Source organism: Myotis davidii, unplaced genomic scaffold (assembly GCF_000327345.1).
Source record: "Myotis davidii unplaced genomic scaffold, ASM32734v1 scaffold1277, whole genome shotgun sequence".
NCBI classification, from domain to species: Eukaryota; Metazoa; Chordata; class Mammalia; order Chiroptera; family Vespertilionidae; genus Myotis; species Myotis davidii.
The window spans coordinates 1,844,647-1,867,635 of NW_006290682.1; the positions used below are offsets into that span (position 1 = coordinate 1,844,647).

Genomic DNA, 22,989 nt, shown 5'->3' on the forward strand with positions numbered 1-22,989 from the left:
AGGAAGGGAGAGGGATAGAGAGTTAGAAACATCGATGAGAGAGAAACATCGATCAGCTGCCTCCTGCACACCCCCTACCCCATGGGGATGTGCCTGCAACCAACGTACATGCCCTTGACTGGAATGGAACCTGGGACCCTTGAGTCTGCAGGCCGACGCTCTATCCACTGAGCCAAACCGGCTAGGGCATGTTTCTACTTTTTTTAACCTCCTGCCATGGAGCAAAGTCTACTAATTTTTCTGCCTCTTCCTGCCTTGAGTCATCCTTCAACAAAGCTCCTTGGTCCTGGGCTCTTTGCTTCTTCTTGTTCATTAATGTGCCTCAATTGCCATATGCTGCCTTGAATGTATCAGGCACTTGGGAAAAATTTGTTAAATTTAATGAATTCTGACCCTCCAAATTCATCCACACACCCTTACATAATATTAAGCAACCTCCTTAGTTCAGAGTGCCATTATGCACTAAAAAATATTTTAGTCAATAGGTGCTTTGACTATGGGAAATTGAGGCAATACAACTGTACCAATGGTTAAGTTTAGACATATTTGTATCTATTTTAGGATAAGAAACTCCTTTTCTATCACCTTCTCCAAATGGTGGCTGGACAGGAAGGAGTAAGGAATGAGGCTTGAAGCTGTCAATGGTCTAACATCTAAAATGGAAATCAGAGTCATTATGACACACTGCCAACCCTCACACAACGCCATTCCCCATCACCCCTACCACCACCATCCCCCCAGCCCCATCCCCAGTGCCAAGCACACGCAGAAACAACAAGTTTTCTTCCTTGCCAGCATGATGAAGCGTTAAGGAAAAACTTCTTCAGTCTTCACCTTGTCCTTCTTCTCAGTGCCTGCCTAACTATGGAATGGCTGGTCTGCAGAGAACATAGAAAAATTCAAACACATTTGCTTTAACACGTGCTATTTATTCAAGGAGACCAGTTATGTTTTGGTCTCTCACATACCTGCCCCCTCCTTTGCTCCCTCCCCATTCAGAGAACACAGAAATACAAACACATTTGCTTTTTTCACAAGTGGTATTTATTCACGGAGACCATTTATGTTTTGATCTCATAATGCCAATTTCTTAAGCACTTTTTGTAGAGAGGCTACACATGCTTAAGGGTCTTCTGGTGGCGTCTGGGCATCAGTCGTAGTAGAAACCACCGGCTCTTCTTCTTCGTCGTCTGGTGGCAGGCTCACTGGAGGTTTTCGTCCCTTCATGTAGTGAACTACAATTCTACACTTCTGTCTGCCTCGCTCCTTCTTGTAGTTAGTCAGCTTAAGGACCAAGTTGACCATCTTCATTATCTTCCTTATCTAGTTGGCTCGTGGTAGAACATCCCGGCACTTCTTCTTCTTCGTCTCGTGGCTGGCTGACTCGATGTTTTCGTCCCTTCCTGTAGCGAACTATAATTTTGTATTTCTGCCTGCCTCCCTCCTTCTTGTCTTTATTCAGCTTAAGGACAGAGATGAGCATCTTCACTATCTTCCTTACCTAGTTGGGAGACAAGTTAAACACAGAAAAACATTGGCTTTGGGGGAAATCGGGAAATGGGTGGGAAAAGGGCTTGTCATAGACTGACAGTGGATTGAATGAGGAAGTGTCTGTGCCCAAAAGCACAAGGCCAGAGTCTTGGGTGAGGAATTATTGGGGAAGGGGAGGCATATGGGTAGGGCAGTCTGACCTTCTCCTTTTCCTGGTCATCGAGTGGGGAAACGCACTTCACATTCACTTTTTTTCTTGGAGCTTCTTCGTCCATCGTTGTGGCTGGAGTCAGATGTGTTATCTAAACTAGTCTACACTCTTTTCTTAGTAACTGTTTTTGTTGTAGCAACAGGCCCTCCTCCAAGTGAGGGTCCTGGCCCCTATATATACTCTCCAGGACAATGAGGAGCCACACCCCTCAGCTCTGATTGGCCAACAGGGGTTACCATGGTGAGGCTGACATCACAAAGCCTCAGCTGGACCATCCAGGAGGGGGAGGTGGGAGAGGATGCAGAGGCCTCAGATGCTCTGGTTAGAGAAAGGGGAGCTTCCTCGAACCTCCTAAAGTTTTTCTCAGACGGACCTGTCTCTCCCTCATGTCCTCTAGTTCAATGACTGTCCAGCATGTGGCAGGGAGGTGGTGTTTCCTCTAAGCCATTTCCCATACGCCCCCATCCTTTCAGTGGTCCATTCTACCATCCCCCACATATTACCATTGCCTAGTATGTTGTGTGTTGTTTTAGTGGATGTTTTATTTTAGAATGGTTTTAGATTTACCGAAAAATTGGGAAGGTGATACGCATATACCCCATACCCAATGCACCTGTAACATGTAGTGAACCATCAGTGAAACAGCTGCAGTCAAACTCAGTTCTCTGACGTCTCCAATAGCAAACAAGTTGGTTCTAGACCAAGTTGTTCAGGGAAAAACTGTACCAGTTGTGGAATAAAACTTCAGTTCTTGACCGGACAACCCTTTCATGCTGATACCTCTGCCTGACACAAAGCGTCTCTCATGCAACAAACCAAGCAGAGAATGTTTCTGTTGCTGGCCACATCTGATTGGCACAATTTTTAAACATGCAGATGCCATGGAGAGCACCAATGTTGGTCAGGCAGTGAAAATGCTCACCAAACAACAATTACAGGCAATTGAAGAGGTAGACAAACTGTTGTGGAATGGCATGAATGAAAATGGCATAACTGTAATGTTGGTGCTGTTATGAATCATCATGTAAATATCTGATATGCAGGATGGTCTTAGGCAACCCCTATGAAAGGGTCGTTGGATGGCCAAAGGGGTCGCGACCCATAGGTTGAGAACTGTTGACCTGGACAAAAGTAGCAAAGGCAGTATACAACATGAAGCTAAATAATCTTGGGTTACTTTTTATTATTTATAACCATTTCTACAACATTCATTATGCATCCATTGGGTGGAAAACACCACCATGGCCTGTGTCCTGAAAGCACAATATTTATTAAGTGGGTGAAGGGACATGGGTTTACAGGTAGGGAATTTAGGAGAGAAAAGAGTAGAGAGGCAAAGGAGCAAAGAGAGGCATTTTTTAGGAAGCATTTAACTGCACAGAGGAGAAAAAGCAACTGGAAGTGAATGAAAACATCAGGATTTATTATCTTGCATAATCAGAAGCCCAGGGGGATAAAGCTTTAGCAGCTTACTCACACTTCTACTCTCTCTGCTCTTCCATCTTCAGCAGCAATATTCTGCAGTCATTTCCAGCCTCTCTTGTAGCCAACATCACCTCTAGTGATGGAGGTGTTTCCTCTCCTATATCTCTTTGCAATATGGAGGGGAACCTTTTCCAAAATCTCCTGCAAGACCCACCTTGGGGTACCTTGGTCAGGATTGACACACGTGATCTTGCCCTAGCTGCAGAGGAGGCTAGGTGACAGAACTACAACCTTAGGACAAAACTACAACCTCTGTATCAGTTCCAGATAGACAGGTCAGATAATCCCTGACTTCTGGAAATTTATCTTCTAATGTTGTGACCAAACCCAAAGACTTGAGGTCTGATGGAAGAGAAGGAACCAGAAGGGAGAGGCTACACAGAGTTTGGTCTTAAGACCATTGCAGTTGAGGGGCCAAGAGTTCACAAAACGGCCCGACTGGTGTGGCTCAGTGGTTGAGTGTCAACCTATGAACCAGGAGGTCATGGTTCGATTCCTGGTCAGGGCACATGCCTGGGCTGTGGACTCAATCCCCAGTAGAGGGCATGCAGGAGACAGCCAATCAATGATTCTCTCTCTCTCTCTCTCTCTCTCTCTCTCTCTCTCTCAACTATAAAATCAATAAAATATATTTTTAAAAAAGAAGTCACAAAATATAATTCTAAAAATTCAGGGACGGTTAGGAGCAGAGACATATCCAGAGAAAATCCTGTAACTTAGTTACCCACCAGAAGCGTTAAGCAGAAGAGAACATGCTGTTTCTCTGTGAGCACACAGGGTAAGAGGCAGCAATGAGTGAGTTAGTCAAGGAGGAAATTACAAAGCAAATATTGCCCATCTCCAGGTTATCTGCTTGTATTTGATTTGATTTTAAGTGTTTAATTTATTAATTATTTTGTCTGTTTCTAATAAAATATTGTAACTCTAAACCTCTTTACAGTTGGTAAGGTACTTTCAAATCCGTTAGCCCTTTTTTAAAAAAATATTTTTTTTATTGATTTTTTTACAGAGAGGAAGGGAGAGGGATAGAGAGTCAGAAACATCGATGAGAGAGAAACATCGATCATCTGCCTCCTGCACACTCCCTCCTAGGAATGTGCCCGCAACCAAGGTACATGCCCTTGACCGGAATCAAACCTGGGACCCTTCAGTCCGCAGGCCGACACTCTATCCACTGAGCCACACCGGCTAGGGCTTCGTTAGCCCTTTTGATCCCCATAACACCTCCATAGAGGACAGATAGGATATGCCTGGATTTTCAGATGCTGGAACAGAATTCTACAGAAGTTTACATTCTTTACAAGCAGCAGAGCCAAAACTGAACCTCATGGGCTATCAACTCTTAGTCCTAATTCCTTTTCCACAGCATCCTAATTCCTGAGAAGGAATGCATATAGGAACAGCCTACCTGGCTATTCCTTGCTGTGAGCTCTTGTTTCCTATCAATCTATTCCTTTTACTTCTGTTTCTGGATTAAGTGTCTAAATTAATAGAAAATGAATGCTCATCCAATTTAACTGAGCAATTCGCTTGAAATTGTTATTAAGTAAGAGCAGTGAAATGTGCAAATATATACAAAAATTAGAGGTATTATTGGGAAAACAGCAGTCGATACTGTTGACGGAATACTAACTCAGCTCCAGGTATCATTTCAAATTATTTATACTCATTTTCCCACTGGCCCCAATTTTCTGAACCATTCCTTTTTTAAAATTGATTTTAGAGAGATGGAAAGAGAGAGAGAAACATTGATGTGAGAGAGAAACATCGATCGGTTGCCTCCTGCATGCGCCCCGACCAGGATCAAACCCACAACCTTGGTATATGCCCTGACCTGGAATTGAACCTGCGACCTTTTGGTGCACGGGACAACCCTCCAACCAGTTGAGCAACCTGGCCAGGGCCATATTAATCTTTGAAGCTGCTTTAAATCATTTTGTAACAAGATGAGCTATAAATAAATTAATTAAAATAATGGATTATGTACACTGTGGTCAGCCTTACATAATAATAGGAAAATATTGCCGAAACCGGTTTGGCTCAGTGGATAGAGCGTCAGCCTGCGGACTGAAAGGTCCCGGGTTCGGTTCCAGTCAAGGGCATGTACCTGGGTTGCGGGCACATCCCCGGTAGGAGATGTGCAGGAGGCGGCTGTTTGATGTTTCTCTCTCGTCGATGTTTCTAACTCTCTATCTCTCTCCCTTCCTCTCTGTAAAAAATCAATAAAATATATTTTTAAAAAAATAATAGGAAAATATTAGCTACCCTTCTTGTGGTACATGGATGCACGTTTTTTAACTATGTCTTTTTATTCATTTGTAAATAGTGTCTCCAAGCCAAAATGGTATCCTGGGTCTTTCAGAAAGAAACTATATAGATAGACTTATAGCACTAACCTTTCCTATTTGCATTAGTTACCAAGTAAAAGTCACATATAATACATAAAACAAATCTCAACAATTACAATTGGTTTGCAATCAGGCCTAGTTGAATGAGTGAAAATTTTGAATTACAGGGTAGTTTAACAAAATTTATGGAAAGTTATTTTTTATTTTTTTAATATATTTTATTGTTTTTTTATAGAGAGGAAGGGAGAGAGATAGAGAGTTAGAAACATCGATGAGAGAGAAACATTAACCAGCCGCCTCCTGCACACCTCCTACTGGGGATGTGCCCACAACCCAGGTACATGCCGTTGACCGGAATCAAACCTGGGACCCTTGAGTCCTTCTCTCTTTTTCTCTCTCCACCCAAAATTAGCTAATGCCATCATTTCTGTCTGTACTTATCTCCAAGATCCAAATCGTTCTCATCAGCTCACCATTCTGCTGCAACACTCCAGCATCTTTCTAGATGTATCAGCAGTCCCTAGCTGCACTTCCTGCTTCTCCCTGGCTTTCCTGCAATCTATCATCAACTCAGCAGCCAGAACGATGACAATTCATGTTAGTCCTCTGCCCGCAACCTCCAGTGGCTCCACCCACTTAGATTGAGAACAGAAACCCTTATCTGACCCGTAAACTCCACAACATCTGGCCTGGCCACCCGCGCCACTTCCTATCGCGAGCCTCCTTCTCTCACTCTGTTCCCACCTCACTAGCCTCCTTCCTCTCACTCTGTTCCCACCTCACTAGCCTCCTTGCTGCTCCTGATTCCAGATCTTGCTGATTTTTTCTTCTGCTTGGAATGATTTTCTGCCATGGCTTCATCAACTTCGGTTCTCTGCTAAAAGTCAGGTTCTCTGTGGCCTGGCTATACTATTTAAATGGCACTCCTCTCCCTAGAATTCGCCATCTGCCTTTCTTTTTTAAAAAAATATATTTTATTGATTTTTTACAGAGAGGAAGGGAGAGAGATAGAGAGTTAGAAACATCGATGAGAGAGAAACATCGATCAGCTGCCTCCTGCACATCTCCTGCTGGGGATGTGCCCGCAACCCAGGTACATGCCCTTGACCGGAATCGAACCTGGGACCTTTCAGTCCGCAGGCCGACGCTCTATCCACTGAGCCAAACCGGTTTCGGCCATCTGCCTTTCTTAGCTTTGCTTTTCTCCATAGGGTTCGTGCTATGCTTTGTTTGTTTAATGTCAGGCTTCTCATATTCATGGTCAGCTCCTAAGGGACGAAGATTCTTGTCTGTTTGATTTGTATCTGAATCCCAGGTTCCAGTGCTGGCCAGTCAGTGAACATTCACTGAATATTTATGTGTTGAATTAAAGGAAGGAGGTGGGGAAAGGACAGAGGGAGAACATTGTCTAGGTTACACTTCACCCTTGAGCCCTTGAGCGTAGGGTTGGGGAACAGTTGGTTCTCCAGGGAACTTAGGGTATAACTGTTGTAAGAAGAGGGAAATGGGGGCTGGAAACAGATGACCACTCCAGAGAGACAATGCGGGTTTGAACTTGAGTCATTGCAGTTGGAATGGAAGACAGGGGAAGGAAGTAACGGGCATCATGGAGATGAGACCTCCTGACTCTGAGCAGGGAGTGGAAAGGACACAGAGAAGCTTGAATGCGACCCAGATGTTGCATTTGTGAGACGAGGGTTTGGCAATGGCATTCATAATGATTCAGGATAAAGTAGGAGGAACAGATTTATGAAAGAAAGAAACTGTTTTGTTGCTTTCTCATCCCTGTTTTCATTAATAAAATTATTTCCAGCTTCTCAAAACTCAAGAGGAATTGAGTTCTGCAAGAGGCAGGAGGCAAATTCTCCCACCAACCACTTATTCTCTGAAGACTTGTCCCCACAGTTCTTAAGAGTCTTATCTCCAAGCCCACATCTGAGAGAATCAGACTGGACATGTTTCTCTCAATAGTTTCAATTTCCTTTGGTTGAGCTACCAGCATCTACAGCATAGAAACCCACTAGAGCCGAGTTCAGTCTTTTCTTTTTAAAAAATATTTGTATTGATTTCAGAGAGGAAGGGAGAGGAGAGAGAGATCGAAACATCAATGATGAGAGAAAATCACTGACCGGCTGCCTCCTGCATGCCCCACACTGGGGATCGAGCCCGCAACCCTAGCATGTGCCCTGACTGGGAATCGAACCATGACCTCCTGGTTCATAGGTTGATGCTCAACCACTGAGCCATGCCAGCTGGGCCAGTCTTTTCTTGTAGAACATTTCCATGTGAGTGATTTGGGATCATAAGGCCATTTTCTAATGCACTGTAGGTTAGGCTTGGAAAAATATGGGACATTCATCTCTAGAACTCTAGTGAAGGCCTTGTCAGATAATGAAGCAAGAAATGTAACTGTTAATGGGCAAGGATGCAAGGAAGGCATGAAGACAGGCACTGAATAATAAAATGGCATGTGCAGATGTAGTAGTCTGCATTTTTTCAGTGTTTGCTATCTGCCAGGTACTATTCGAAGTCCTCAACATATAATTAATAAGTCATTTAATCTCCACAGCCACTGTTTGTGGTGCATACTATTAGTATCTCCACTTTACAGGTGAGGAAACAGAAATGTAGGAAGGTTATGTACCTGGCCGAAGGTCCCACAGTTAGCAAGTGGAACTAGGACTCAAACACAAGCAGTCTGGCTCAAGGACCTGTCCTCTTAATAAACTGATGACATGTTCCAGAACTGCCCAAGACAATTGTCACTTATGCCTATTGTCTGGGCATAAATATAAATATGAACCCTAGAAAGCGTCCCCACTTGGACAATAAATTATGAACACCGTGTCTCTGAGCTACAGTCTTTTTCTGATTCAAAGCCAAGAACAATCTAGTCTGAACAACAGAGGTAGCCAAGTGATCAGACTGTCTCTCCAGTCGTCGGTGAAGTGACAATTTGGACTCCATATGACTATTGGGTAATCATCCAGTTTGCCCTAAGAATTCAACTAGCTGTCGGAGTTGGCATCGACTTGGTTTTAGCCAACCAGTCATTCTGTTCTCTTATACTCTGAAGGCTCTGTTTTCTGCTCTAATGGAGCTGCCAGCGGCATGGCTGGCCTGTTTCTGGATGGTTTTATTGATGCCTCAACATTCGGCCCCTCCAGGTTCCCCCGGATCTGCAGAACGAGGTGCTGGTCAGCCTGCTGCAGACCGACCCGGACGTGGTGGACTATTTGCTCAGAAGGAAGGCTTCCCAGTCCTCGTGAGTATGCCAGTCCCTCCAGCCGCCTGGCGATTTCTCTTTCCATTTCGGAAAAGTTAGAAAAGTTTACAGAGCCCTGACCGGTTTGGCTCAGTGGAGAGAGCGTCGGCCTGCGGACTCAAGGGTCCCAGGTTCGAATCCGGTCAAGGACATGTACCTTGGCTGCGGGCACACCCCCAGTAGCGGGTGTGCAGGAGGCAGCTGATCGATGTTTCTCTCACATGGATGTTTCTAACTCTCTATCCCTCTCCCTTCCTCTCTGTAAAAAAATCAAGAAAATATATTTTTTTTAAAAGAAAAGTTTACATAACCACGCAGGGTGATTTGAAGTGCCATTTTGGCAACTGGCACAGCTGATCAGTCCACCTCACTAGAAACTGCTCCAGCCCCACCGATCCACTTATTGCATTAGGGACTGCTTGACAGGATATTTTTCATTTTCATGTTTGGCTTTTTGTAGTCCCTTGACGTCCTTTGGACTGTGTTTACCAGCAAAAAAAAAGCACTAAGTCCCTGGCAAGAAGCTCCAGGGGCAGACTAGGAGACACATTAGTGATTCTCCTTGCAGAATTCTGATAACTGTTCTTAGGGGCCCGTACGGCTGAGCCTGCCTGCGTCTGACATGTGTAATTTACCAGCACGAGTGACGCATCACCAAACCGCCAGACAGGCCCCAGCCCAGGCCCAGGTGCCATTTGAAATTAGGGTGGCACCGTCTTGACTCCCCCGCCCACTCTAGCTGGCATCCTTTGGATAAAAGTACACGCTGGTCTCCACGTGCATTGTAGTTGCATTGAGTCAAATGCAAGCCGTGCTGTGGGCTGCTGTGCCACCATTTTTGCCCCAAACCAGGAGCACTGGAATTTTACATGAGTCAGATTTTCTGATTCATTGAAACCATTGGCTACAGAGGCAGAGGATATGGGGGTATTGAGCACTTGTCAAATCCAGTTAAGGGGTAATAGTGCATCCATTACCAGGAGCGATGTTGCCACCATGACCCCCAGCCTTACATTTGGGAGAGAAAAAGTTGTTGCCCTAGCCCAGTGGTCGGCAAACTGCGGCTCGAGAGCCACATGCGGCTCTTTGGCCCCTTGAGTGTGGCTCTTCCACAAAATACCGACTTCTGCGCATGGGCCACGAAGTTTCAATCTCACTGTACGTGAAGTGAATAACAATGTACCTACCTATGTAGTTTAAGTTTAAAAAATGTGGCTCTCAAAAGAAATTTCAGTCATTGTAGTGTTGGTATTTGGCTCTGGTGACTAATGAGATTGCCGACCACTGGTCTATCCTATTCAATGATACCTTAGAAACATCAACACATGTGAAAGTGTCCCTTAATGCTGACGCCAAATGTGATGTGTTAATTTTCCTTTAAAACTACTCCCTATACAAAAATATTATATTCTTGAGAGAAATTTGGTGAAAAGGAATTCTGCGCTGCTCAGATCTCCTTCATTCCTGGGTCATTACACTAATAGCTCTGCTAAATCCAGCTGCCTGTCTCCTGCAGAGCGGGAGCAGTTTTAATTGGCTCATCCTTTCAAGTGCACTTTTGAAAAACCGTCTCTCTGCTGGTCATGATCAGGCCTGTGGTGGAAGGAAGACATTCTGCCCAATTCAAGGCCAAAGAGGTGCGAGCGAATAAAAGCGCCCTCCAATTACACAAATTGGCTGGCATTTCACGGTCTTGCTTTTCACATCAGAGAATTCGGTTCACTTAAAAGTTTCCTAGAATTGGAACTGTCATCCAGGTAGAAGTCCTCATTTGAAAGATCACATGGCTTTTCTTCACAGTGTAAGTCGCATCCCCAGAATTTTAATGAACTCGCTTGCTTCCCTTCTCTGCGCAAGAGAACATTATCAGAGGGCACGTCTACTTGCGAGTCTCTCATTAAGCTGCATTTGTAACATTTCGTGGCTACTCTGCGGGGGCAGCTAGAAAACACACCTAAAACAACCACTGGTTTTGACTCGCCAATTTTCTGTTGTTAAATGGCATTAGACTTTGAAGGATGGTTGATAAATAGTTATCGTTATGTGTTTTTCAAGTATGTTCTTTGCATAGAAATGCCAGGAAATGAACCTTTTATTCTCTACTCTAGCGTCTTCTTTTCGCTATCCCTGTGAAAATGGGGATTGTAAGGTCGGGGCAGGCTGACCCTAGAGCAGCGGTTCTCAACCTGTGGGTCATCACGACCCCTTTGGGGGGGTCGAATGACCCTTTCACAGGGGTCGCCTAAGACCATCGGAAAACACATCTATAATTACATATTGTTTTTGTGATGAATCACTATGCTTTCATGATGTTCAATTTGTCACAATGACATTGGGGGTCACCACAACATGAGGAGCTGTATGAAAGGGTCGCGGCCTTAGGAAGGTTGAGAACCACTGAGCTAGGGCGAGATCTTAGGTGAGTGTCAGGCTCCAGGGAAAAGGGGAGCTCGCGGGGCTCTGTGCTTGGCAGAGGCTGGCATTACCCAACAGGAAATGTGGAGAAGCCTTAGTAAGGAGAAGAGTGTTTTTCTCTTCAACGTACAGACCAAGACACAGCCCAGAAAGTCGATAATGATGGCATAAAGGGAAAATACATAAATTAATAAATAGACATTTCTTTTTAATGGCCTTTTGAGGCTTGAGAGTCGTATCCCTCGAGCTGCAGGGAGTCTGTTCCTGCCTTAAATGCGAGCTTCTCAGACTTTCCTGCGCATCCAGGTCAGCAGGGATCTTGTTAAAACGCTCTTTCTGAACCGGTAGGTGTGGGGGAGGGAGTCTGAGAATCTGGTTTCTCGCAAGCTCCCAGGTGATGCTGTGATCCACACTTTGAGCAGCGAAAGCTGCAAACATCAAGACGCGTTCTGGACTTCAGGAGTTCACAGACTTGTAAAGGCTGTCCCAAAATTCACGCAAGATTTGAATTTTGCGTGAGCATTAACAACAACAAATAAAAGCCTAATTTGACTTGGTTTATTGAATCAGATTCTAATATCTGTTGCCCTTTGATGTCAATCCCTTCAATTTGATAAGCATGACCAAGCACCAATGATGGCCCAGGAGCAGGGACAATGAAGGCCAATGAAGACCATGGCTTTGCGTAAGTGCCAGCAAAGCCATGGAGGCCATTGACCCGATGTGCTATTCCATACATAACCCTAGACTGTATCCTTTATTAATCAATAACAAATTTACATTTTTTAATGATAAACCTGTGTTTTCTATCAAAATTACTTCTTGCGTGAATTTTGGGACACCTCTTAGAAGGAGGCCGACAAGGGTCAAAATAGTAGGAGGTGTGTGATTAAAGATGGCACGGAGTACAAAACGGGATGTGCTGGGCCAGGGGGCTCAGACTTGCCTGCCCAATCGGAACCACCCGGGAGCTTGAAGAACAAGTCCGCCCGGGCACCACCCCTAGAGATTCTGACTCGTTTGTTCTGGACAGAAGTGTGGACATGGGGATTTAAAAAAAACAAACCCATGTGGTTCTATTGAGCAGCCAGGGGTGCGAATCTCTGGCTTAGATCCTCCGCAATAGACACTACATAGTTCCTGTCACAGGGGGTGAATTTTGACATTGAAAAGGGGTCTTTGGGTTGACAAAAGAAGGGAACCCATACTCCACACCATAAATCCATGATAATGATAGACCGCAGTGGTAACGAATGATAGTGACCCAGCCGCCAGATGGTGCTGGCTACCTTGGTATGTCCATTATCCATCAATAGCACAGCCCTGAATGGAATAGCATGCTTCTGGCAAGCTTTGTATGCAGAGCCAGATGACCTGAGTTCAAGTTTTTGTTCCACTGCTATTAGCTGTGTGGTCTTAGATGAATAAATTCATCTCTCTCTCTTCCTCAGTTTCCTCATCTGTAAACTACAGATAAAAACTTTTAAAAACTTTATAGAGTTGTGCTATTAGAATAGTATATGTTTTTAGGGTTTTTTTTGTTTAAATATATTTGATTTCAGAGAGGGAGAGGGAGAGAGAGATAGAAACATCAATGATGAGAGAGTCATTGATCGACTGCCTCCTGCATGTCCCCTATAGGGGATCGAGCCCACAAACCCAGGCATGTGCCCTTGACTAGAATCGAACCCGGGACCTTTCAGTCCACAGGCTGACCCTCTATCCACTGAGCCAAACCGGCTAGGGCAGTATATGTTTTTAAATAAATGCTACTGATTACTATCATGTCACCTCAAGTTTCACCATTTTCTTCATGTATAACTACTTACCAAAGACGTGGGCATCACTAGATTTTACCTTGCTACCCAGCAGATAGCAACCTATGAAGGCAATATGGCATAAGAGAGACTCCATCCACGTTAAGTTGTGTGCAGTGTCTAAAGGCAGCCCACCGCCCTAGCTGTTTTGGCTCAAGGAATAGAGCATTGGCCTGCGCACTGAAGGGTCCCGGGTTTGAATCAGGTCCCTTCGTTGCTGTTTTTTTTTTTTCTTGAAGCTTCTGTTCTTTGCCACCAGTTCACATATACCTAAAAAAAGGCTTCAGATCCTGTGCCCCACGTGGGAACTGCACAAGATTTGGAGTGGAAAAGTAACTTTTCAAAAGAGTGTAGAACCAAGAAAAAGACCAGATTTATTACAACTTCTGTCTTGAAAGATCAAACACTCAGTGGTGCTTGGGAAGTTCCTGTTTTGGTGGGAGTTTTTCTCTTCTTTATGCAACAATAGAATTGGCGGAGTGAAAGGAGGATTCATTATTTTTCTCCTGCTTGCCTGCTTACATTTTTGGCGTTGACTGAAACATAATGCCAAAGGGAGAAAAGACATTTCTGTTACTAACAATGAAGACTTTAGGTTTTAAAATTGCTTGTCTGGTATATTCATTAGAATGATATGCTCTTTTCTTCAAAGATCCTTAAACTAAAAGCCCCTCCTTGGATTTCGGGATGTAAGGAAATGGGGAATGATAACGGAAGGTTATCAGAGGACAGGGTATGTGGAATACAGGCATTTGCAACAGAACAAGGTTTCATATCTGGGCTGGGACCAGGGTGAGAAAAGGGAGGCAGGCACTCACCGAGGTGCAAAATTTAAGGGTATGCTAAAAAAACTCACTCACCAGATAAGCAATAATGCCAGGGAGCTACTGTCGTCTCCTGGTAGGGAGTTTGGATCCATGTCTGCTTCTCCTCGGCGCAGGCTACCTTTGTCCCTAGGATTCTGCGTAAGGGATGCTTTGCAGAACTGAGTTTGATTCATGGGAAAATCCCCCATCAATCCAGAGCTGCTGTGGCAGTGGATTCCTTTCCCAGCACCATTCATAACGTCTGAGATGGTTCTATGCTTTGCTTCCAAGAGACTGGGGGTTATCAGTTGAGCCAAGAATGAAGCCAACGCAAGTTTGCAATCTCCACGGATGTTTCTCACTGGCGTAGCTCCTCCAGGAGCTGGGTCAGCCACATCCGGTGATTGAACCGGAGTTTTCCATTTATCCACAGAACGAGTTCTGTGCCTCCAGCCGCAGGGCAGGCCTGCCCACAGTGCCCTGCCGGTGTGTTTACACCCTGACATGGAGGGACCAGCTAAGGGTGAGAAAGCGATTCACTCTCCATGTCCATCTCATGCTTCGTGGATTAGCTGAGAGTAGCCATGCATGCTGCGGATGGTCCTGGGGTTGGCAGGTCTCATGAGGGATCCATCCATTCATGGGAGCAAGACCATGTCAACGGGCAACCCATCCACCAGATTTCCAACCTCAAACCCATCACACCCCAAGACATACAATGAGGTGACTGTGTCTTTTAAACTATTCTCATCTAGCGAATCACTGGTTAGGGTCAATATTTTATATAAATTAATACATGAATATTTTATTGCCTTCACTTGGAGCACTGAAGTTCAAATTGTCTTCATGGAGTGGAATCCTCTTAGAGGCAAATCCTGGAGAAGACATTGGTGGCTGCTTATCTTATGTTTTCAGAGATCCCCAAACGGGAGTCCTAGACTTTTCTTCCAATAGATTTAATGCTAAAGCAATGAAATGACACGAAAATTTCTTAAAACTCTGAGCTGCCTATGTTGTAGGGAGAATCCTGAGGTGTGAATAAAATAGTTTTCATTGGGGGGCTCTCATGTGGAGAGACAGGTCTTGGATTAGGGGTTCTTAGGCAACTATGGCCACCACCTCACTGACCCCAGCTGTGGTCACTTTGATGGCTTGACTTAGGAGAATGTACGAGAAGGGCAGAGAAAGGCAGCTTGGCCTCTCCTGTCCCCTTCTCTCCTTAACACGTTCTGATCAATAACCAAACTCCATTCAGTGATCTGGATCCTGCTGACGGAGCTCACTGGCATGGGCACACTCTCCCTCCTTTACTCAGCTGTGGTCCCAATCACCTCAAGGTCAAGACCACTCCATTTACCCCCCGCCTGCCAGCCAGTGCAGAGGTTTGGGCCATTATTTGTGGCATCTCTCCTGATTTGGCATAGTAGATCCTTGACCCGCGGCTGCATGTATAGCTTGAGGAAGAGAAGGTTGGTTTGGTATCCGAGGTTCTCAAACTTCCCATGCATCAAAATGACCCGGAGAGCTTTTTGCAATACAGTTTGCTAGCCCCATATCCAGACAGTCCCTGACAGTAGGCAGCTTCATGGCGGGGAGGTGGGGGGGCAACCTGTACAGTCGCACAGGACCCCACACTTAGAAGAAGCCCACGTTTGGCTTAATGATCTGCTCTCACCGTCTTGAAATTCTTAATTATTTTTTAACTTGGGGCCCTGCCTGTTCATTTTTCACTGGGCCCCATATAGTATAGCCAGTCCTGTCAGTAGGCCTAGAATGGAGCTTGAGAATTTGCATTTCCAACAAGTTTCTTTGCAGAGTCAGCCCAAAGAACAGAGGAAAGGGGCAGTGGCCTCACCCCCTCCTCTCTCACCCCTGCTTGATCAGATCCGGTCATAACCATGAAAATGGAGGAAGAATGTTACGTATTATTATTGTTCTTGTTTTATTTTAACCAAACTGAATGTTCTCATGAAGCATGCTGCCCTTTCAGTCCCCCCAACAATTAATGTGGGTGTGACTTCCCTGTCCGAATGTCCGTCCAAAAACAATTTATTGAAGCGACTTGAAAAAAATATGTAAAGTGGAACAGTACTGTGGTAAGTAATTTGAGAAACTGGGGACAGGAAAACAATGGAGTGAGAAGATAAGATGCAGTTGGGGTGTGAAACACACAGATGCACACCAGAAGCTCCAGGACACCAATTCGAGGGGAACCCCAATTACACAGAGCCTTTTAGCACTCATTGCAAAGTCAGATACATTATTATTACACTAGAGGCTCGGTGCATGAATTCGTGCACAGGTGGGTGCCCTCAGCCTGGCTGGCAATGGGGGCCAATTGGAACCATCTTGCCCAGTCCCAGTTGGTGTCAGCCAGCCAGAGGGAGGGACCGTGGAAAGTTGGCCACTGACCACATAGTAACCGGTTGTTCAGTCGACCAGTTGTAACAATCGCTTAGGCATATATATATCCTATATAATAAAAGGCTAATATGCAAATAGACCAAACGGTGGAACAACCAAACAACCAAACAACCGGTCGCTATGAGGTGTGCTGACCACCAGGAGGCACTCACAGAACATGGCAGGCGTCGGCCACGGCGGAATGGTGGAGCAGTTGAGCAGGGACGCCAGACCAAGGTGGGGTTCTGGTTGCTGTCATTGGGGTGAGCCTCTGGTGGTTACTGAAAATTCTTTGCTTCCAAGTGCTGTGCTCCCACCTGGTGCTCGCACCTGCTGCCGATGCTCAGTGCTGGCCCCTATTGCCCAGCGCTGTCAGCGGGTGTGAGTGGCAGCTGCAGGCCCCGATCACCTTTCAGGGCTTCTCCAACTCCCCCTGCTCCTGAGAGGCAATCAGGGCAGCAGCCGCCACTCGCACCTGCTGTCGGTGCCAGCCCCAATCACTCCACACCATCAGCGGATGCGAGCAGGGCTGGCGCCATCAGCATGTGGGAGCGGCAGTGGTGGGAACGGGGCTACTGGCAGACGGGACCGGGGGCCGCAGCGGGAGGGGCCGAGACCCGCCCCTGTGCCCACCACAGTCTCACAGCCCACAGTTTCTTTCAAGGTGCATGAATTCGTGCACTGGGCCCCTAGTATATATATATGATGCATGGTTCCATAGGGTTCAATAGCCTACTTGTTTGATAGAAACCCAGATGTCTCTAGTAATGAGACATAAGAGAAACTTCTTACATAGGGTAAGTGTCTTTATGCACATAACCATTGGCTGAATCTGCAAGTTATTTTGTTGAATGTATTTTCTTCTGTATGTTTTATAAGACAGATGAGCAAGACATGAGACAAAACTAGAGGGTTCTCCGTGAGCTAAAATATGACCATTCTAAAGCTTTCCTCCCAATATGAGGGGTCAAAAAGGTATTTGTAGTTCTGATAGTTATTTTGTTTTGGCTAATGAATCGACTTAACTCTCTTTAAAATAGGCTTTATGTACTCATGATCATTGATATAACACCATGGCTGATAGAGGAGACATTTTCATTAATGACTACAAAAAACGTTAACTAAACAAGGGAAACAACTGAAATTAATCCAGTAATATGATTTCTAGCCCTAATAAGAACATAGAACCCCGATTCTGAGCTGAGCTCCATGTAGCTACCAGTTCAACACATGCAATTTTTCTCCTTTTCATAGTCAAGTTTCCTCACCCAGAGCTAATCCCATGATAACACACAAGTGTCCAGCTGTTTTGTGTTCCCTCCACTAGAATTAGGGAGACTCCTTTCTCTTTGATTAGATATGGAGAAGAAATCGTTTCCCCTCACTTCCCAGCAGAAGTAGTAAGTACCTTTTAGTTTTCTTTCATCATAGGAGGCCTAACGTTTCTGGAAAATCATCCACACGGTTGTTGTCTGGGTCTTTCCCATACGGTTGTTTAAAGAGGTCGTAGCTGGTGTGGCTCAGTGGATAGAGCGTCAGCCTGTAGGCCAAAGGGTCCCAGGTTTGATTCCAGTCAAGGGCATGTACCTCAGTTGCAGGCTCCTCCCTGGCCCAGGCCCTGGTCGGAGCATGTACAGGAGACAATCAATCGATGTGTCTCTCTCACATCGATGTTTCTCTCTGTCTTTCCCTCTCTCTTCCACTCTCCCTGAAAACCAATGGAAAAATATAATTGGGTGAGGATTAACAAAATAAATAATAAATAAATAGATAGATAAATAGATAGATAAAGTTTTTTAAAAAAAGATTGTTTAAAGAGGCGTCAAGGAAAGGACTTATTTATTCCACGTGGGTAAGATATTCCCTCAGCAGAAAGTGTTCAAGCCCCTGGCTGTCTCAGTGACCAGCGACACATGTCACATGCTGCGAGGCCTGTCTCCTGCACGCTAACCCCTGCAGGAAACCCCAGAAGAAGCCAGCCCCCCTGTGAGCACCCTTCCTCCGTGTTGCATGCTCAAAACCATTTGGTGAGGAAAGGGTTACTCGTGCATGTGTTTACCTTCAGATCACAAAAGATTTGTTTTGAAACATTAAACCCAAAGAAAGTGAGGACTAGTAAAGAGAAGAAGTGGGGGGGGGGCGGGGGAAACAGAGAAGGTTCTGGAATTTTTAATCTGTCATCATTTCCCTTCAAGATGTTGTCAGGGCCACTATTTTGAGGAAGGTAGAGAATACAGATGTTCCCAGGTAAGACTGCAAACACTCTTTTCACGCTCCTGGCATTCTCCTTTTCCCGTTCCCTTCACATTTTCACTGTTATTTTTGTTGCTGTGACAATTCATGCGCATATGAACTGTAATGGATATGCTAATTAGTATGTTTTATATCTATTTGTAGAAAGGACTGGTGCCTTGTAGAGTCACTTGAGATGCAGTTAAATGCAATGGACACCAATGATAGTCAGATATTTATCTTTTCAGCCATTTTATACATGCCTCTGTTGTCACCAGTAGCATCAACCTCATTATCATCATTGTCACAGGAAGGATGGATGTACTTACACTAAGTATTTAGCTGGTGGAAGAGAAGTTGTCTATGAAGCCATAATAAACCTCATGTAAAGTCTCAATCATAGTTTTATCTGAATTATTTTTAATTCAGGATATTGAGGAAATTAAAAGAGTTATCTACCAGTTTTTTCTGACTTAATAGATAGTGAGCATCAGACGTTATTTATTTGTTTTACACACACACACACATGAAACATACACTCTTATATACTGGATTATGTAAAATCTGAATAGCCTCAGGAACCCTATGGGGAATTCATATTTCAGTTGCTACCACAAACAGAATAAGCCCTTAACACAACACTAAGATCTGGGCCTCTTTTCCATCAACAGTCAGGAATGATTGAGTGATTAGAATATCATTTGACTGAATGGTATCCCATGGCCAGAAAGAATCACTATAATATCAAAATAATGACAAAATATTCACCACAATTAGTTTGTTGCTATTACCTTAATAAGATAAAAGATTAATTTAAAATTATAAATATTCAGTTAAATGGATGTCTTAAATTCAAGATAATTGATGGTTGCTACATGTACTTTTAGCAATGAAATGCTATATTTTAATGCTATCAAATGTGAATCCCAAATATCTTAGCCCTGGACAGTTTGGCTCATAGATAGAGTGTTGGCCCGTGGACTGAAGGGTCCTGGGTTCGATTCCAGTCAAGGGCACGTACCTCGGATGCAGGACCCATCCCTGGCCCTGGCCGGGGCATTGCGGAAAACAACCAATCGATGTGTTTCTCTCACGTCGATGTTTCTCTCTTTGTGTCTCTCCCCCTCCCTTCCACTCTCTCTAAAAATCAATGGAAAAATATCCTCGGGTGAGGATTAACAAAAAAATAAAAATAAAAGAATAAATGTCTTAAAGGCCTTGAATATATTCTGTCAAGTTCAGCCTATTTCTAAATTTCTTATTTCGTTATAATTTTAATCAAATATGCAGAATCTTCTGATTTGCCTGTGTTCGTGAGCACACACTCCCACACATATAGTCATAAATATGGTTGATGGATCACAATAATGACATTTCAGCCTTTTGCTCTTTTTCATTCCTTATAATCAACGCCCAGTAGTGACCGTTTGGCACATATACGGCCCTCCCCAGAGTTTGCCCCTGACTCAATTCCCTCTCCAGACATTTCTGTCTTTGGAAAGCCTTTCTTCAAATCCTATTTCCAACAGAATGTCGGTCCCTTTTAAAATTCTCCAACGAGTACATTTTGTTCATCTTACCGCAAACAGAATCATCTTTTCTTTTTGACAAGAGGTTTCTGTTTCTTCTGATATTTTAATCTTTCTTTCACCCTTTTCATCATTGGTTGAGCAATCTTCCGTAAGTGTTTAGACCAGCGGTTCTCAACCTGTGGGTCGCGACCCCTTTGGGGGTCGAACGTCCCTTTCACAGGGGTCGCCTAAGACCATCAGAAAACACATCTAGAATTACATACTGTTTTTGTGATGAATCACTATGCTTTCATTATGTTCCATTTGTAACAATGAAATTGGGGGTCACCACAACATGAGGAACTGTATTAAGGGGTCGCGGCATTAGGAAGGTTGAGAACCACTGGTTTAAGCTATAACTTTGAAATGAAAGCCAAGTCCAACAGGCATTTCAGTGAGGCACATTGGACAAGACAGGGATCCACCCCTCATGCTCCCCGTCTTCGCCTTGCCATCTCCAGTAACATCTGTTGAGTTGTACTGCCCTCTGCTGGCCATGTCATGGAAACGCTTTCACCGTATGGATGTAGAATCCTGCCCTGAAGGTCTCCTTTGGTTCGTTTCAGCCTGTGTCCATGCATTCTCCTCCTGTCATGTGTGTAACGGTCACATTGTGGGAATCTGTCGCCGATTGTCAGCATCCTCACACGCCTGTCCTTGTCTCCCTGTGCCAGAAGCCCTGATGACATGCTGAGGTCGGAAGTTTCCTTTTCGGTGGGAGGCAGGCACTCATCCACAGACTCCAACAAGGCCTCCAGCGGAGACCTGTCCCCTTATGACAACAACTCCCCCGTGCTGTCGGAGCGCTCCCTGCTGGCTATGCAAGAGAACACGGCCCCGGGGGGCTCGGAGAAGCTGTACAGAGGACCAGAGCAGTACATGCTGGTGGGCCACCTGCCATCATTGAAGTCAAGGGAGAGTTCTCCTGGACCACGGCTTGGAAAAGGTAACGGGGCCTGTGATTGCATGTGGCGTGGGCCCTGCGGACCCTCTCTCCCTCCCTTCCTAGGTTTCTGTTTCTGCAATTCAGAGAGCTTTTATTTTTTTTAATATATTGTATTGATTTTTTACAGAGAGGAAGAGAGAGGGGTAGAGAGTTAGAAACAGAGATGAGAGAGAAACATCGATCAGCTGCCTCCTGCACGCCCCCTACTGGGGATGTGCCCGCAACCAAGGTACGTGCCCATGACCAGAATCGAACCTGGGACCCTTCAGTCCGCAGGCTGATGCTCTATCCACTGAGCCAAACCGGTTCGGGCTCAGAGAGCTTTTAGTGAGTATGGCTGCAGATGTTCTCCAGGAAGAGGAAGGCGTGGTGAGCCTAGTCATCTCTTGGAGCAGTGGTTCTCAACCTTCCTAAGGCCGCGACCCTTGAAAACAGTTCCTCATGCTGTGGTGACCCCCAACCATAAAATTATTTTCGTTGCTACTTCATCACTGTAATGTTGCTACTGTTATAAATCGCCATGGAACTATCTGATCTGCAGGGTGTATTTTCATGGATACAAATTGAACATCATGAAAGCATAGTGATGAATCCCAAAAACAATATGTGATTATATATGTTTTCCGATGGTCTTAGGCGACCCCTGTGAAAGGGTTGTTCAACCCCCAAAGGGGTCGCGACCCACAGGTTGAGAACCGCTGTCTTGGCGGATCTGGGAAGCAGCCTCCTGTCCAGAGAGCGATATTCCCAGCTGACTCTTTTCCTTCCAGCATCCCAGGAACTCCGTGTGTCCTAGAGTTTGGGTGCATATTTGCGAAGTCTAAGATGTCATCCAGTTATTGCTGTTACTCTTCTAAAGAGAACAAACTGAACCTACTATATAACAAGACATCGTGTTCCAGAAAGAACATAATGTTAGTCTCCAGGGAGATCAACATTTTTAGGCAAAATAAGGGTTTCATGGTCAAATACATTGGGGAACGGCTGGGCTAACCAAGTTAATGGTATCTCTATTGTACAATTTCTCCAAGTCTTAAAAGCGCTAATGGTCACCATTGAATAGCTGCATTGGGAGGGAGTGTGTGGTTTGCAGCTTTTCCCACATGTATTTGGCCACTGGATGTTTGCTTGTTCTTTCCCTCCATAGAGGAATTCCTTGGGGCCGGGACTTAGCAGGACACTCATTTATAATAATAAAAGCATAATGTGCTAATTAGACTGGACGACCTTCTAGACAAAGCCCAGGCTTTGAGGGCCAAGCCCCTTGCACGAATTTTGTGCACGGGGTCTCTAGTTAAGTAATAATTAGAAGACACAGTACAAATTTTTGCTACTTTATCGTAAATTTATCATTTAACCCGAAGAGTCACTCTGAAAGGATTCTGTGTGCATGTTTTTAAATCATAGCATCTTTATTTTATTTTACAAATATTCCTGTCAAAATAACTTTAAAAATGAATAACAAGCCAAAACCGGTTTGGCTCAGTGGATAGAGCGTCGACCTGTGGACTAGAGGGTCCCGGATTTGGTTCAAGTCAGGGGCATGGGTTGCGGGCACATCCCCAGTGGGGAGATGTGCAGGAGGCAGCTGATCGATGTTTCTCTCTCATCGATGTTTCTAACTCTCTGTCTCTCTCCCTTCCTCTCTGTAAAAAATCAATAAAATATATTTTTTTAGAAAATGAATAACAAAAGCAGTTACCCATGTTTCCATCAGGCATTAAATTGATTTTCCAAATGTGAAACTTTATTTTCCTAGTCCTTGTTCATATGCATACATAATGGTATATATTTTTTTTCATAGTAGGGCTACTTTTTTAAAAAATTTTTATTGATTTCCAAGAGATAGGGAAAGGGAGAGAGAGAAACATCAATGATGAGAGAGAATCATGGATCGACTGCCTCTTTGATGTAATAGTTGATATCTAAGTTTTGCCCTTTTAAATTAGTGGCAGGTTTCCTATATGTAATATTCTCTGAAGCAACAACAAAAAGGGCG

At 44.6% G+C, this 22,989-nt stretch overlaps 1 protein-coding gene across 1 annotated transcript in view; it reads left to right on the top strand.

Moving 5' to 3' along the window:
* The window catches only part of ARHGAP6 (Rho GTPase activating protein 6), a 95,885-nt gene that overhangs the window by 64,773 nt on the left and 8,123 nt on the right, over positions 1 to 22,989 (top strand). Inside the window, exons 9-10 of the mRNA XM_015563958.1 lie at positions 8,703 to 8,800; positions 20,719 to 20,990. Of these exons, the coding sequence (XP_015419444.1) occupies positions 8,703 to 8,800; positions 20,719 to 20,990 (370 nt within the window). The remainder of the gene's footprint in view (positions 1 to 8,702; positions 8,801 to 20,718; positions 20,991 to 22,989) is intronic.